The sequence below is a fragment of the Panthera uncia genome, chromosome B1, assembly GCF_023721935.1.
Source record: "Panthera uncia isolate 11264 chromosome B1, Puncia_PCG_1.0, whole genome shotgun sequence".
Classification (NCBI taxonomy): Eukaryota; Metazoa; Chordata; class Mammalia; order Carnivora; family Felidae; genus Panthera; species Panthera uncia.
Window position 1 is genome coordinate 150,830,931 of NC_064811.1, and position 18,264 is coordinate 150,849,194.

Consider the following 18,264-nt stretch of genomic DNA (forward strand, 5'->3'; position numbering starts at 1 on the left):
TATATTGTATCGTGGCACGTACTATTTGTATTTCATTTCTCATATTTTTCTTTGGTCTAACATTTAGCTAATTCTAATGTATGCAATTTTTCCATGTCTTGTATCTATTTTAATTTTCCTTTATTTTGTTTTATAACAAGGCCAAAGATAAATGATTGGGAAGAGTAAGAGCAAGAGAGAATATATTAGCTGTCTTATATCATCTGCAACATGGGGCTCAGTATTTTTCTTAAAAATGCTAGTTGAGCTAAACTGATTAACGATTAACTTCAGTTTTTGTCATTCTCCATATCTACATTTTTCTTCTAAAAAAGCTAAATCACAGAGAAGCAGTAGATACATAATTGTTTCTCTAGCACATCCTCTTGAGCATATTTTTTCGGTAGAAATTTAAGAAATTACTGCCATATAGGTAAAATAAATTCTATAAATCTTCATTTTCAAAAGTTTACAAAAAGTTGGTCAATTGGATGGTCACTATATACTAGCAATAACAGTGAAATAATTAGCCACAACTGATCAACTCAATAGGTGAGGCCAAAAGAGAAATCATGGCATTTTCTGAGAGCTCTGTGTTGATTCATAAGGAAGCAACCAGTCTCATTTAGACCCATAATGAGAGTGGCCTACTAGAAAGTTTTAACAAGGGCTGGTCAGTACTGGGCCAGTATTAGTTGAGTTCTCCACTAATGCAATCTGTTATCCTTCAAAATCCCTGAGTTACAGCGCTCATCAGGTATTATGCAAGAGAGATTATGGATCAAATGGAACTGACTAATGTTGGGGTCAATCGCCTGGGGCCTGGATCACAGCGCATTCTGGCTGAGGAGAGCAGGTGGCCTCCCGGGGAACACTGCACAGGCTGTCCTATGAGCAGCAGTGCCTGAGATCTGTCCCATCTGTCCCCCATACCCTAAATGCCTTGAGGCATTAGCTCATGACATTCTGAAAACAACCCTGTGAGGTAGACATTCTTCACCTCATTTTACAGATGAGGAATGGGGCTTAGAGCAGGTAAGGTACTTGTCTAGAGTCATGTACCAAGGTTTATCTGACTGCAAAGGCCTCTGTGAGTTCAGAATTATTTATAGACTCCTCCTCAACTTTCATGTGTGTGGTGGGAGGTGGGGGGTAGAGCTTATTTTCTGGTTCTCACATGCATTCCAAATGGTTGAGGTTGGTGGATACACGATTATCAAACATTACTGGATTTGGGTTTACTCCTTTCTACAATGGGTTCAGTTCCATTCTCTAAGCACAAAAATCCCCACCCACACTCCAGCTTCCCTATTCTAAATATATCCCCCTCTCACACCCTCCCTGCCCCCAGGATACCCTCTCCACCTCCACACCTGTGCTCTTCCTGACTGGGACGAGGTGTGCTGTGCCATAACAAGCAATCTCATACAATCCAAATGGGATTTTCAGGGAGGTCTCTTCCCCTCTCCCTGTATTATCTAACCTCTCCACGCTCAAAAAGGAAATAAAAATTGAGAACATCACACACACACACAAAAGATAAATAAAATAAAATATATCTTAAAACATGTCCCTAAATGACCAATTATTGTCCCTTGAAGGTGCTTCAGATTATCATGGGAGGAAGGCCTATTTTTGTTTCCCCAAGTGCCTCATCACTTAAGAAGTTTGCACCAGTTAGCAGCCTGCTGTTCTAACAGTCTTGTGAATTTAGATTGTTTAGTTAATTATAAACACATTTCAAAGTCATTCTTTCTGGCCTTTTTCCTAGAATGAGTGACTGCCACTCTACAGCTCACAGAATGGTCTTCAATGGTTTTCAGTCAAGGTTCAGGGAGAAATATGCCACACCGGGATTTGATTATTTACCAACATAATGTTGGATTCAAGCCAATGAGCCACCAATATATTTTCCTTTGAAGTCTGACATATTGCCTGCTGCTTTCAATGCTGTTTTCTTGGCTAGCAGACAAAATAACTGTGGCTGTTTCAAAATTCACCTCCAATTGAAGTCAGGGGGAAAAAATGTCTTATGATTGGTTCATCTTACAGACATGGATCTCATTCTCCTTTGGAGTGCTCAAGGTGAGTCACTTGGACTGGGGTGCATCTGTGGCCCTAAAACAGTCACTAGCCCTTGCTCTGGAATCAGCCCTTCCACACACCTATTTGAGAAACAGTCTGGTAAATTCTTGGCACCTTGGCTATAAACAGAGATAAACAAGGTCATCAGCACATTTTCATGATGTCTTGGATTGTCTTTTGCTCCCTCTCATTTGAGAAGCCCTAAGAGAACCTGACAAAGAAAACATGTTTGAGATCACAGAGCCATTGCTGTCAGGATACTGAGAGCCTAAAAACCCACCCTAAGAATTCATGGAGATACTCCTAGTGTTGTCACTGATATCAATTCCTATACATTAAGATTCCTTGCTACAGAACCTTACCTTTCTGCAGACAGGCTTGGTGTGGGTTTCTAAATGATAGGATCAAAGAATTTCTTGCTAGAAGGAATTTTTTCAAAAGGGTTTAACATTCTGAAATAAAGTAAATGCTCATTAATTGAGAAGAAAGACTCTTATATGCTATTTAGTCCCATTTTCCAATTTGTTAGGAATGACCACTCTATCATTTAAATACCTCTAGTGGTGGAGAACTCACCACCCTACGTTATTGGATACTATAAGTACAATATTAAAATTGCAAAGGCATGACCTGTGATGATCAATTCTCCATCTCTTATGAAAGAGCTATGAACCTGGTTTTATAAATATGAATTAACTTTTAATTTCAAGTCATTCAGAAAGATATAACAATATTTACTGAGGAAAATCTTGGAAGTTAGTGAAACTACTGGTGCTGATACTACATCATATATAATATAGTATAGTCTGCATTGTTTTTTTCACTTGTTTACTTCATTTTATATATCTAAGTTCAATTTCAACTTGACTCAATGTGTATTTATTACTCTTGGCACAATATTTTACAATATACACTCTTGTTATAGGGTGACATTATATCCCAATTGGCTGAAACCCTTCAGGTTTGCACCTCATTATCTAATGTAATTTTTAACAGCACCCTTTCACTCTCAAAAGTATACTACTTTGGATGACAAATTTTATGGCATGGTACTGTATTTTAAAGTTTTTAAAAGTTGTATTTCATTTTTTTAAGTTGTACTAAAAACCTTCGCAAATTCACACATCTTCCCAACCCCCAGCTTCTCTGCATTTTCCTCAATTAATAAGTTTTTATTTTATTTGAAAATGATAAATCTTCTTGACTACAGAGTATATTTAATAAAATGAATAGTTGTTCTGTGCTTTATTTATTTTTTTTGTTCTGTGCTTTAAAAAAAAAAAAAAACCACCACAGAATGGCTGGAGCCTCTGTGCTCTCTGCATGGATGGAGTGGCTCACTGCCAATGGGATGTCACTTTCATTAAGTTATTGAGAGCTGGAGAGAACCTTTCTAAGTCAGGCACAGCATGCTGGCAAATGTAATGTGGATGTGTCCTCATGCCCGAGAAAGCATTCCCTCCACTTGACCAGATTTCTTTCATCTTTGGGTGCCTCAGTTTCTCTGTCTCTAACAGAGCACAATAATGCCCACTTCACAGGGCTGTTGTAGGATTAAAGGGATGATAGCCATAGGGCACTGTCAGCCACCGGGAACAAAGGCATGAAGTAATTGCAAAATGTTCGGTTCTGCTTCTCCAGCTTGTGGAAAAAGGGCTCCCACTGACTTGAAAGACAGCATCATACACAGACGAGGAGAAGCCCACTGGGAGAGCAGAGCCTATTACCTTCATTATCATTGTCCTAAAGTACAGAGGAGAGAAAGAGCAACAAAGAAGCTTAAGAACTGTGGCCACACAAAAACAAGACGAGGACTAACAAATGGGCTACGAAAGAAAATCTGAAAAAATAAACATCTTAGCTTAAAAATAATCTGTGACGATTACATGCCAGAAACTAAGGGACACCTATATATTCTTTGGTCACGTGACACAATGACGCACTTGTGTATTTTTTACAATGGAGCGTACCCTGTCCTTTATACTTCCTTACATTATCCACTCTAAATGCCTAATGGCAGTTCAACGACCACTTTCAGAGTGGATTTAATTTAAAAGTTCCTATGTAGATAGCATTCTGTAAAGCATTTTCAAATGATTAACCAATAGATAATAAAATTGCAACTGGCGATACTATTTTGTCATAAAATATTAACACCTCCAAGGCTGAAGAGTAAGTTGGGACAACTAGAAAGTGCCACTGGTGTTTGGTGAGCTCACAGTCAAGTAGATGTAAGACATTCCCCTGTATATTAACACATGCTACTAAAATCAAATGGGTAAAAGTGATAAGTAGTAGGAGATGTCATTCCAAGCAGTATTTTCCCAGCAAAAGCTATATGTCAAGAGTCCTTCAGCACACTCTGGGAATGCACAGAAATTCACAAATCAATTTGCTAAATTGGCTTGGCTGGAAATCGTGCATTTGTGCATGGATCCAGCTGAAAGACATTTCTGAATCTACCAGACTTGCCCACAGCTTCTTCAACCAGTGCTAAGAGTCAGGGGACATCATAAGAAGAGCGTGGGCTTCAGGGTTAGTTACACTTGGACTCTAATTCTCCCTCCACTATATCACTGGCTGAGTGACTTCGGGTAAGTCACATGAGCTCTCTGAGAAGAGGATTACATACTCATACCAGGATTGCAAGGTGCCAGGAGGATTAAATGTCCAACATATGTCAAAGAGCCAAGTGCTATATACTTGGTTTAACCTTTTCAGTAGAGCTATAAACAACCCAGAATGAGAGAAGCCCACCCCAAAAGCCATCTGCTCCTTCTCTTTACTGCAGGCCAGGTGGACAAGTGATATAAAATGAGAACAGTTTTTAAAACATTAATATAAAATGCTTGCACCTACTTAACCCAAATAGGGCCTTAATTTAAGCATCTGGAAGAGTCAAACTGAAGTTCTAATAATGTAAACATTCTTAGATGTCAAAAGATATTCTAGTTTACAATCTGTATATTTCTGAACTTGCAGAAATGATACACGATTCACCTCTTAAAACCACACACCTTGGCCACTCACAGTGGGTTTCCTGAGGACTGCCTATCGCCAGATAAGCCTTGGGTCTTGAATATGTAAGATGGAGAAGCAAAGGCAAGTGTCTCAGAGCAGTCAATTCTCATCCTATTGGTGAAAAATGCTAAAGCCTGGAAAGGGAAAGGTGCTTGCCCAAAGCCAAGCAATGCCACGGGTTAGGATTTTTAGGAAAGCCACTACAAACCAAAACTGTGACAAATTATAATAATAATCTCATCACAGAGCTTTATTCACTGATATTTCCAATTCTGTGGCCAAACAACATCCATACCTGCCTGGTGCTGGGTCTATCCCTTGGGAAGGAAGCTCTCCTCTAATAGCAAAACAGAGGAAACCCTGCTAAGATAGGTTAGCCTTATTTTATATTGCCCAATATGACATGGAACTGAGTGTGTAACATGTCTGGGGGGTGAAAAATCTGAAATATAAAAAAAAATTATCAAAATAACCCATTGCACACTGATGTGACATTTGCTGTCCCCTGGTAACTGTCCCCTGATAGTTTCAAACCTACAACTCCAGAAAAATGGCATCGTGTGAACATAAGTACACAGAGGAAAAGTAACAAAGCAAATATTTAGCACACCTTTTTAGAGTGTCCATTATGCTTTTTTCTACAAAAATCAAATTCTCTGTTTAAATTTCTGAGCATAATAACTTCTAACCACTGATAAGCACATTTTAAAGGGTGCTAGCCCATATGGAGCAAGATTTACAAACACCCAGGCAGAATTAGTTCCCTATTTCATAACTCTCCAACCGTTAATCATCATTGATTACTAATTCTGGTTCCATCTCTGTGAATAAGTTAATACTTTATGCTGAATAGGCTAATTTAGAGGTGGGTGATCCTGAAGCTAATTTGCAGCTCAAGGAGAACTCCATGCTTTAAAGCAGCTTTACATCAAAAGCCTTACAGAAGAGGATCATCAAGACCAGGGTAGAATGGGAACTAGAAGAAGGCATAAAACCAGGGACTTCAGGTTTTTAGGATGGGAAAGACCATAAAACCTGTCTAAAGGCTGAGGGGAAGGATCCAGAAGCTACAAGAAAATGAAAATTCAGGGGACAGAGGAAGTGACCCCAGAGAGGGTGATAAGGGATGGACCCCAGGGCATTGCTGGAGGGAAGAGTGAGGGGGGAAGGCAAAAACAAGAGGAAAGAGGACGTCAGCAAGAAAAGGGAAGGAGGGAGAAAAGGAGGAAGGTAGGCAAAGAAAGTGCCAAGTGTAGGGACATTTTAAAGGAAGTTCAGGTGACATTAAATATGGAGGTAAGGAACAATGAATTAAAAAGGACCTCATCACCAAAAGGTTTGGAAGCTAACAGAGAAGTTCTGCTCAACCACATAATTGTATATGGTAAATATATACTCAGAGATTAGATTTTCTGTTTAAAACACTTTAATTAACTTCTTTTCTAAGGAATATGCTGAATTCATAATGGAGGAGAAAGAGATTATTCAATTAGATTGATTTTTGTGGAATAACAACTCAAAACTACTTGAATCCCAGCCTTTGACAAAGTTACGTATCAATGTGGCAGGTGGGGGGAGCCTTCAAGGAAAGAAAAACTCAAACTGTAAATTATCAGGTTAATTCACAGTGTGGACATAAGAAATAGCAAAGACACAGTTTGATATTTGGTTTGCAAAGTGAGAAAAGAAAGCATATTAAATTCTATAGAATAATCTTTTCTGATCCCAGAAATACTAGGAACTCAATAGTTTTGTTTTTTTTTTTTTTTTTTTGGCTCCCATGACTTGTAAATATCTACAAGAGCCCAGATTTTGAAGCCCTGAGGACACTTGCTAAAACTCAGAAATTTGGCACTAGTCATTGCACACAATTTGGGTTTTCTTTCAGAGTTGATATCTTACCAAATACAGCCATCTGTGTTCCCTCTGGGAAAGGTTCAACTGTTCTATTGCCATTGACATGATGTTTGGCTAGAAAAAAAAAAGAGGGAGAGAAGGAAAGAAAGAAATACAAGTTAAGTGTAAAGTTCCACACACATACTAACACATGTCATTAAATGTGTCAAAGAGTCTATTTCTCATTTTTAGTTAGAAGTGGCACCAAAGCTTACCCTTTTTAAGAGAGCTCCAATTATTTTGTTTTTAGTCTCAGTGACTGAAGAGCCTAGAAATGATCTAGTTGAGTGTGTGGCTTTACAAAGAAGGGTGCCAGGGCCCGAGCTCATGCAGAGCCATACAGCTAGTGGCCACAGAACCAGCCCAGCCCCAAAGCTCCCGACTCCTAGCCACAGGGCCCCACTGCACCAGGCCAGGTCCTAAAGAACAAGGAAGCTCCAGGTTCCAGGGAAAATTGGGGAGGCTTCATCTGAAGACTCTTGATAATCACAATATTGACCCAGTCAAGGAAGTGAGCCGTGAAGACAGCAGGATAACATCAGGGCCAATTTTCAAAAAATAGAATAGCAGAACACATCACTGCACTACAATTCAAGTACTATTTCCAGGAGCCACAGACACTTGGCTTCTTAAAGACAAGATGGATGTCCCAGTGCTTCTTACTACCTACCCTTCATCCACCCTGGTTCCCTCCACCAATCATCCTTCCCACCCTGTGCATATCAAGGACTTAGAAATAAAATGTGACCAGGTATTGGTTTTCCAGCATTAACTTGTTCTCAAAACCTCCCAAAATGCAGTCAGGTAGAGAAAATCTGAGTATGTCCAGCTATGAGTATTTTTAAAATATCCTCAGCAATTTTTGCATGTGGGCATTTATGTTGAAAATACATAAGAATGGCTCAGAAGCTTTGACACCGCATCACATAGCACATATATTTTGATTTCATGGGTCACATTAGATTTATGGAGCACTGGCAAGGGCTTAGCACCATAGCTAGGCTCTGAGGGGACTGGGGAGAGTAAGATACGGCCCTCTTGGAGAGTATAATTATCTTCAAGAGGTAAAAATGTCAAACTTTACCAGAAGCTTACAATTATGTGCTAAGTCTTGGAATGGAGACTAAAGGTACTGTAAAAGTTCATGGCAGTAACAGCAAGCTGGGAAGTGGGAGCCAGCAACCTGGAGGAACTATAACTAGTGCAGAATCTTAAAGGAGAGGCAGGGTTTGGAAAGGCAGAGGGTGAGGAAGCACCTTGAATGAAAGCCAGGAGTGTGTATGTAACCAAGGCATCATCCAGGGCCAGAATAAAGTCTAGCCTGGGCATCGCCAAGGTGATATGTTGGGAGGCAGTGGCAAAGAAGGACAGATTGGTAGGCAGGGACCAGGTCATGGAAGGTCTTGAGAACCCCATCTAAGCTCAAAGGAACCCAAGGCAGGCCCTGCAGCACACTGCAAGTCTTTTGGAATCTGGAGGCTCAGCCAAGTTTAGACAATCTCTTCAGCATACCATCAATTCAGGGGCTCTCACTGGTTCCTAAGTAATGGTGGCACTATCCTAGGAACAGAAAACCTGGAGGAAGGGAAGAGGCTAGCCCAAGTCCCAGGTAGCCATGGGACCTTGTCAAGCACTCATTAATATTAGCACCCATTGGTTGCTAAATCCAAAGGAGTGTGATGAGGCTTGATGTCAAGGTCAGAGTTCTGTTCTATGGTCAGCTCCCCACAGTCCCTGCCAGCGGTTCTAAAAGTGTTTGCCTTTACACAAATCAAGAGTTTTAAACCCATTCAAACTCTTTAATCCACTCATCTCACTCATAAGAAACTCTCACTCTAAAGAAACATGGGGGGGGGGAAGGTGACACACGTAGCAATATTTATTACTTACAATAATGAAATCTTAAAATCAACTTAATATCTAAAAGTACTAAAATTGCTTAGAAAATTATAGTTTGTGATTTATCAAAAGCATGGAAAAAAACCATGGAATATTATGCAACATATTTTATTTTTTTAATGTTTGTTTATTTTTGAGAGAGAGAGACAGAGTGTGAACAGGAGGAGAGGCAGAGAGAGAGGGACACACAGAATCCAAAGCAGGCTCCAGGTTCTGAGCTGTCTGTCAGCACAGAGCCCGACGCGGGGCTTGAATTCATAAATGTGAGATCATGACCTGAGTCGAAGTCAGACACTTAATTGATCAAGCCACCGGGGTTGATGTAACATATTTTAAATACAGCATTTGAGAGTTATATAGAAATATATATAGAAATGTGAAAAAAATACTTGGGATAATGGTAATTGAATACAATCCTATCACAACACTAGAGGTAGATTATAATGACAACTAATTAAAATATGAATGCTTATAGGAAAAGAGAAATGCTGCTCTGGCAGAGAAACATACAAAAATAAAAATGACCAGGGTGATTATGCATGATATTTACCTTTAGTATTTTCCTTTGTTACTGTTAGATTCTTATTTTCTAAATGAAAATACGTTTGGAATTTTAAAAATCAATGAAATTATAGATTAAAAAAAATTTTTTTGCCACAGTAAGTACTTGGTTTCCCAGAACAAAGCTTATTTATAGCCAGTTGAAATGCTACACATTTACAATGAAAAGCGTACCCTATTTGACATCTCTTCTCAGACAGCTCAAAAGCACCTCCAACAAAAGATGACCTTCCACTCTAAACATGGTGCTCTTCCAGCATCCCCAACTCTGGGAATAAGACTGCCATTCTACTTTCTAGGCATCCTTGCCCATTCTCTAGCCCTCACTACCCACATCTAGTCTATCACCAAATCTAGTTAGTTTCACCTTCCAGACATCCAGAATCCTTCTACTTCTTCCCTTCACCATCCAAATTATTCCAATCCAAACTATCGTGGCCTCTTTGCCCAGACTCCTATGAATGCCTCTAGTTCATCTATGTCCCCTCTCCAATTCACTCTTCCCAGTGCAGTCACAATTACCTTTCAAAAAAGAAGGAAAAATTCTGACTGCATGACACAAACTCCCCAACCTTCTCCCACCTTCCATGGCTTCCCAATGCTCTTATGCTAAAGTGAAAACTCTAACATGGCCTTCAAGGACCCATGTGTTATGACCACCTCAGTCCCTCATTCCTTCTACCACAGTCATGTGGCTTTCCTGGGACCAAAGGCCTTCTTCTACAACACTCACCAGAGCTGCACCTCACATTTAGTCATTACCTGGACAAGCAGACTATAAGCACAGGGAGGACAGGGCTCATAGCTCCTTTGGTTCACCATTTCTATAATTCTAGTCCAACAGGGACACAGCATAGGTTTCAATAAATAGCTGTTACATTAATGAAGGAAGAAAGAAACAGTATAAAAAGAGAGACTAAAAAGCCTTTCTTCAGCCATTATGAAAGCTTTATTATTTGCTATACTAATGACGTAGTTCTCTTTATACGTACATGTCCTTTACACAAAAATGATCATTGAAAATGATCTGGGCCAGGTGGCCCAGAGTCCAAGGAACTACTCTCTATTCTACTCTATAAATGTCTGCCCCTCTTCCCTCCCCATTCATCTTCTCTCATCTGACAAGGCAACAGTGCTGGTAGAGGCAGGAAGACTAAAAATGCTACTTGAACTGGAGAGGAAGGAGGAAGTTCATATGCAACTCTTGCCTCAATGCCAAGGTTCCCTTGGGCCCTGTCTTTTATTCTAGCACCTGAGGCCCAAAGATAACAGGGTACATAAACCTGATTTTGAATTTTTTTTAATATTTATTTATTTTTGAGAGAGAGTACAAGCAAGGGAGGGACAGAGAGAGAGAAAGAGAGAGAGAGAGACATACACAGAATTCGAAGCAGGCTCCAGGCTCCGAGCTATCAGCATGGAGCCCGACAGGGGGCTCAAACTCACGAACCGTGAGATCATGACCCAAGCCAAAGTTGGACGCTCAACCGAGCCACCCACGTGTCCCTGATTTTATATTTTCTTCTGAACTGCAGCTGAGTCAGTTACTAGACAGCAAAGACACAGCATCAGCCAAGAAGAGATAGCACAGTATCAGCAGCTAAGGCCATGGGCTCTGAAGCAAGACTGCCTTGACTTTGAGCCTCAGTGCTCCCACTTCCTAGCTGTTGGAATATGGCTTAGTTACTTAACCTCTTTGTGCCTCAATTTCCTCATTTGTAAGAGTTTCCTCATTGTAAGTTTCCTCATTTGTACCTACCTTGTGGGCTGCTTTGAGAATTAAATTAGTTAATATATTTAAAGCACTTAGATCAGTGCCTGGCACTTGGTAAACACCTCTTAACTGTTACACTAGCATTATTATATGTGTGAACTTTATTTTTCACAAGATCCGAGTCAGGAATGACAACTACATGACACGTGATGTACCTCGCCTCCATTTCCATGCTCATGGAAGACATCACCAATCAACCAAAGCATACTTTCTTGGTCCCCAAATGTGACCACAGAATCTTTTCTCAACCTAGCATCCCATAGAGTCTCTTATTATTTAGATATATGTGTATGTATGATGAAATTCTTTTGTCATTCCTGGTCTAAGTGAATAAAACAGAAAAATGGACCAAAACAGAAGCCATTTTCCTTCTCGTTTCTATATGAAAAAATGCAATTAAAAAAAAAAAAGATCCTTTGGAAATCTCCAAAATTCTATATACAGCTTTAGGGATAAAAGAACAGGGGGAAATCTGACTGCTACTTTCCATTCCATAATGCGAGAATGGTGAGTTCTTAAAAACCACGCAATGGCAGTTCTACTCCTGGAAACCGAGGCTTAGCTCCCAAGGGCACTTTCCTATTGAAGCTCTGCTGAGGCAAGTATTTGGGGGACAAAGAACCAGAGATCCTTTAAACACATTAAATAGGTCAAATAAGATTGGGGGGGAGAGGGGCTAACTTGGGGACCTAATGAGCATTTTTTTTTCCAAAATTGGTGGCACATGTCACCACGGAAACAATCACACTGACTAAACAGAAAAGTCATTCATTGATTGGGTACTAACTATTGATTACCAGCAGAGCATGAAATGGAGACGGGAGAGGGTCACTGACAGGGACATCTGTTGCACAGCCACAGCAGGGTGGATGCTTCCAATCTGGCTAGATGGGCAGATGTCCCTGCCCCCACTCCATGGGGGCACGTTCCAAAGCCACATGCTCCAGGAAGACAACCCCTGCTGATGGCCATGACGTGTCCTCAGTCAAGGGTATATGAGGACAAGGAATAGATTTTCATTTATCTTGAAAGCCCAGTGCTTGTGGAACAGCGAGGTTAATTAGAGCAAGATTGGGTCAAAGTCAACTATCAGAGAGATTTTGAAGGGGATCTGGGGGACACGTTTAAAAGCTTCAGAAGATGATACTAACACATTTTTTTCTTTTGTTTTATGAATATCTAATGCACTTCAAACTTTGTGACTGTTTTATTCCTTGAAAATAATACAATGAAACTGTTCAATAATATACCTGCGATAATACAAATTCAGACATAAACCAACAGTGATTAGCTCCATGTCTTGTGCTCAAAGCGAGAGAGCTAAAATTTGTACCTTCTGGGTGAGGGGGAGAGTGCAGAGACGAGAGGTAAATGGTAGGAAGTGGGGGACTGCAGGGTGGGCCCCCAGACCCTCCCTATCTCCTGTAGGGCCAATCCCCTCCAGTCTGGGTGATCATGGTTACACTCCCGAATTCGAGACTCCAGGAACTGTTTCTGCTATCCTGGGAGTCCTGGTCAGCTGCTGGACCCAGAACCATCCCAGGACTGGAACAGCCTTGTGTCCCAGTCACATTATTAATCCTGCAAACACCCAACCCATACTTGTCAAGTGTTACTATCAATCATTCATGCTGAGACAAAACCTATTGGTGATGATTAGCTTCAGCTGGGGCCCAGAGTAAGAGTACCTTTATTTCATTCATATGGTAATAAAAATCTGTCAAGCCCCAAAGCAATATATGGTCTCACATTCCCTCTCATTGTCTGTTTCTTTGTGGCTCTTTTGCCGGGTCACAAATTCCTGGGGTTCTCAAGGTACAAGTCAGGCTGGAATTAAGCAGGGTTCGTATTTGGCCCCCAAGTCCTAGCTTTGGACCAGCTTCTCCTGTCTCCAGTAAAGGGGCCCTGGATCACATTGACCGAGCATTCAGGGCCCTAGGTCCTGCCAAGCTGCCTTCCATAGCATTTTAAGGATGATCTGACAAGTGTGACTGTTGGTTTTTAAAGAAAGAGGAGTTGGAGTCCTGAGGGTGTGCCTGTCACCAGGTCACTGAAATATAGGACAGGTGCACTAGAAAAAGAGGGGTAATGATGCTTCTAGTCACCTATGCCCAGAGGCACTGTGGTTCTGTATTGTTCCTATACACTGTGGTCCTTTACACTTGCTATAATTTTTAGCTATGGTGTTTTAAGGTGAAAGTCAAGCCAGAGTGGGTTTTGGCCCCAACAATGTACTCTGTATGTGAGGAGAGAAAGACTGGGAAGTGAGGTGGCAGTGGGAATGCTACTGAGACACTGCTCAGCCTGAGGGCCAGCCTCTGCTCTCCATGCATCCTGTGGCCAAAGAAGTCTGTGTCTTTCATATCGACGGGTGAGGTGCACTACTAGAGGCAGATGGAATCTGTGGCTAGGAGAGGCTAGCAAGGAGCCCCCAGTAAAGGCAATGGTGGGAATGAGACAAAAGTCCTCAACTGACATGGGCAACGAGAGGTGAACTTTCCTCTCGTTGCTCTAGGAGGAGGGGAAGCCAGCCCTCAATGTCTTCCTCACATGGTGACCAACAACTATGTATGAATGGGAGCTGTTCTAAAAACAAAAGATAAGCTGCACAAAAAGCAGAAGAAAATCAGGTGGAACAGTTTATGATTGTAGCTCTAAGGAAAAAATTCATATATCACTCAGGATTTTATCCTCATGCCCTGACTGCTGTCCTTCCTTCAGTTAAATCCAACACAGCTCCAGTCTCCCTTCTCCTTTCACTCCACATGCTGCAAACCTAAGCTGCATGTCTTAGCCAGGAAAGGAGCTGACACCCCAGGTCAAGCAGCTCTTGCACGTCCCAGTGTACCTCTGCTGAAGGTTGAACTTCACAATGTCAGAGCAGAACAGGGCAGCACAAGGCAGGGTCTAAACCCCAGCCCATGCAATAACACATTTTGAAGCATCAGCTAATACTTATGGCTGGGGTCTTTGGCTCGTATCCACAGGCAATTACATCTTGAGTGTTTAGTATGTGCAGGAAACCTGGTGTTGTGGGAACAAAGATAAATTTCATAGATCCCACACTAAGGATCTCCATTTAACCAACAAACTTGTTGAGAGAGCCCTAAGGGGAGATTTCCAGTCGAAAGAATGAGGCAGTGAGGATAGGGCTGTGTTTTAAGAAGAGTAAGGCCTTATGCAAGCATGGGAAATTTTTATTTTTCACGAAGTGCCTGCTGTATTTTCTGAGGTCTGCTCAGTGCACAAGACCACAAGTGTGACTACAAACCTGGAACAGACACACCAAATGCACGCACCCTCAGACACGAGCCCTTTTCTGTTCCATAGAAAAACTGGCCTAGAATGATCCTACTGTGTTCCTGTGTCCCCTGGGGCCACAAGAGTGTCCTGGAGAGTGAAGGAAAGTGAACACAGAGGTACCTGCAACTAGAGTTCAGGAGGCAAGCCAGAGGCCCCAGAAACCAGCATCAGAAAGATTTTTGCACATGTCCCAAGCAGGCTACCACAATTCTGTAAAAGACAGCCATCTCACTGCCTTAGAGAAAGTGGAGAATGACAGAACACGCATCACACATAAAAAATTCTAAATATATAAACAACAAGTAAATACATGAATAGATGCTCAACCACACGAGATACTATTTTTAATTCATGAAAGTAGTGACCCTTACAAAGCAATGCTAGGTACCAGTGAAGGTGTAGGGAGATGGGCCTTCTCACGCACTACTAACTGAAGTGAGAATTCAACACAATACAAAATACAATCTATTTGGAAAGCAATCTGGCAATACGTGCCAAGAGCGTCAAAAGCATTTAGATCCCCAACCTAGTAATTCTAAGTGTAGGTACCTACCTTAGGAAATCAGAACTGAGACAAAGGTTTCCAAACATGCTGACAACAGAACTGCTTATAATAATGAGAAATTGTAAAGCAACCTAAGTGGCCCAACAAAAGGGAGATAATGAAGTAAATTATCAGACACAGTTCTAAGGTAGAATACTGCATACTAATTTTAAAAGTATGATCATAAATAGGTTTTGTTCATGGCATCAGAAGAGTAATAAGGTAAAGTTAAGTGGGAAAAAAAGCAAGATACAAAAAAGGATCTTACTCAATTAAGAATAAAGGCACAGAAAAATGATCAGAAGGAAACAGAATACAAAGGTAAAAGTGGCTACCTCTATATGCTGAGTTATGGCTGATTTTTCTTCCGTCTTTACGCTTCCAAATTTTTCTTGAGAAAATACTTCTTTGACAATCAGTAAACCATAAAAAGTAGAAAAAAACTAAAAGGGAAACTTGATAAAGAAGAAATCGAGATCCTATCAGGTATACTTTCAAGTTATAACAATCTAAACGTTTTCTCTGAGTGGAAACAGCAAGAGAAAGCATAAAATCTTCTTAAATGAAACTAGCCAATGAGCAGATTATTTCCTGATTAATCACATAAGGCCTCATCAAAGGGCCCTTTTCACTGCAGTTTTAAATACCTCGAACTCTCTGGCTTGCTCCTGAAGACACTGCCCCCTAAGTGATTATCGCTGGAGCTGTCCTGGGGCTACCAGACTAATTCAAGTCAGCTGTATCTCAGGCCTGTTAGATCCTCTCTGATGAGGGCCATCTCAGACGTTGTCCCTCACTTGGGTAGGGCTCATGAACTACTGAAATCATAGGTAGGCATGCGAGAAAAGGTGAATGAAGGTTGACAGAGGAATGGGGGGCAGGGTGGGTATATCCACCCCAGTAGGTCAAGGCACAGGGATCTACATCCTGCCCCATTAACATCACAGTTCAGAAGACAACTACTGAACACCAGTCATGTGCCAGGCACTGGGTTTACCGTCGGTGTCACAAAAATAGTAAGACAAGGGGTGCCTGGCTGGCTCAGTAAAGCATGTGACTCTTGATCTCAGGGTTGTGAGCTCGAGCCCCACGTTGGGCATGGAGCCTACTTAAAGATTTTTTTAAAAATCTTTAACAAAAATAGTAAGACAATGCCTGCCTTCTCCTTATCCTTCACTGACCACCAACCAGCCCCCTTCTTAGGGCTGCTGATCAGGTTTACCTAGACAAGGCTTCTGTGTTAGCAGCACTGCCTACAGCTCTTAATGCATCCACCCTGTTATCAGACTACATGAGTTCCCACACATTATCCCCAAAAAGCATTCCATTATCGTTCATTTCATTTTTAGAAGAATTCCATTTTTACCTTTGTAATGGTGTTATTAGTTACCACATTTAGGAACCATGTCTAACTTAGGCATCTGTGATATGTATATAATATTAACTGATGGAAAATTTCCACCTGACTTTTATAAAAATTTCCCCGCCCCCTCTTAAGCCATGTAATTCCTAATGACTACCAAAATTAGATAATTTTGAGAACTTAAATTCCATTTAAAATAAAGTTATTTTAAGGATTAAAATCTATATGTCATCCTGATGAATGTGACATCTCTGTGAATAGGACAGTTGAAAACAGTTGTACTAAAAAATGGGACTGTACACCAAAATGATCTTATTTTATTCTAAAGTACATGCTTCTTACTGATCCTAAAACATGTTTGGATTTATAAGATGGGTGTTAAACACAACTATAAAGGATCACATAGAAATCGTACTTTTTAGTATTGTTTTAAAAACTTTGCCCTTCAAAGACCTGTAGGGGACCCTGGCTTCCCTGGCTGCTATTGCTTTGGTCCCTTACTCATAGATGAAGCAAAATTATTTACAATTTCCCCAGCATTTGTCAATGTCAATTCTGCCACATTAAAATAATCAATGTTGTGCAGAGTATCCAAGTCCTGTGAATGTAATTCTGGCAAGAGACCACAGAGATGTTTTCTCAACCCATCATCAGAGTGCTAGGATCACTTTGGGGCCCAACTGTATGCTTCTGATACTCTTAAGTTGGCTTTTACAAATGGTTGTGTACACCACATGGAAATGCAGCAGCCACAGCATGCAGCAGACCTTCTTTCTTCTTCCTTGTGAATGTGTCAGCAGCCTTCAGCAGGAAGCACATTGCCCCTCAATGGCACATAGGCTGCCTGAAGGTTGCAAGAGGCACAGTCAGCTGTCAGTCAGCCAATGGGCAGGAACAGTCCAGTACCTCCCCCTTCCCTCCACCCCCACCCCCTCTGACAGTGATAAATGATCAGGCCCTCTGCTCAGCTAAGCCTGACGGGCCCAGACCTCCCCTTGCAATCTGTTCCAGACCAACACCAACCTTTCCCCCCAACAACCCCCATCAGCACTACAAAGGGGCCTGCTACAGGGTTAAGGTCAGATCTGTTTGCTTTCTTATTGCTGTTCTTTCAGGAAAAGGAATTATGACTTTATTTCTAAATGGAAGCTCCTAATCAAAAATGGAATATGTTGTTGTAAACCTTACAGGAAACTTGTCTCAACTCTCTCCTTACATTAAAAATGAAGGAGATACAGCTAAATATGGAACTTTAAGAAGAAAGAGGAATAGTCATAGATATAAACATAAATGTCAACTTAACTTCCATTCAAATCAATAAGCTTTCCACTTATTAAATTATTATCAGTTGGTGGGGGTAAGGAGAAGGAGACAAAAGATTCTAAGGGGAATAAAATATTGAGAAAGAGACCGAACATTGACACTGAATATTAACAAGATTCATCAGAGATTAGCTTCTATAGTACATTTAGCTCATGTACAAAGTCATTTCAGGATTGTCTATAAAAAGATTGGCACCAACTTTTGCATAAAATCATCTCTGCCATGGAATAATATGCACCCATTATAAACAATAAGACAGCTCTACAGGTAAGGACATGGACCTATAAGACACACCATTCATTGGGGGGGGGGGCGGGAATAAATCAACAAATAGGGTAACGTGTATAATGCGCTACAGTTTATTTTTGTTTCCAACATTCTATCTTTACTTTCTGAACTTTGGTCCCTGTGATGTAATACATTTTCAAAAATAGAAATAGAAAAGTATTTTAAATGTCCCCAGTCTTTGCTACTCGGTGATTAGCCCTGCAACCCAAGAACCTCTTCCCAGGGCAG

General features: G+C 40.9%; 1 protein-coding gene across 1 annotated transcript in view; it reads right to left on the reverse strand.

The window, feature by feature from the left end:
* Positions 1 to 18,264, reverse strand: part of MSRA (methionine sulfoxide reductase A) — a 450,198-nt gene that overhangs the window by 265,530 nt on the left and 166,404 nt on the right. The window contains exon 2 of the mRNA XM_049631400.1: positions 6,988 to 7,056. Coding sequence (XP_049487357.1) covers positions 6,988 to 7,056 — 69 coding nt within the window. The remainder of the gene's footprint in view (positions 1 to 6,987; positions 7,057 to 18,264) is intronic.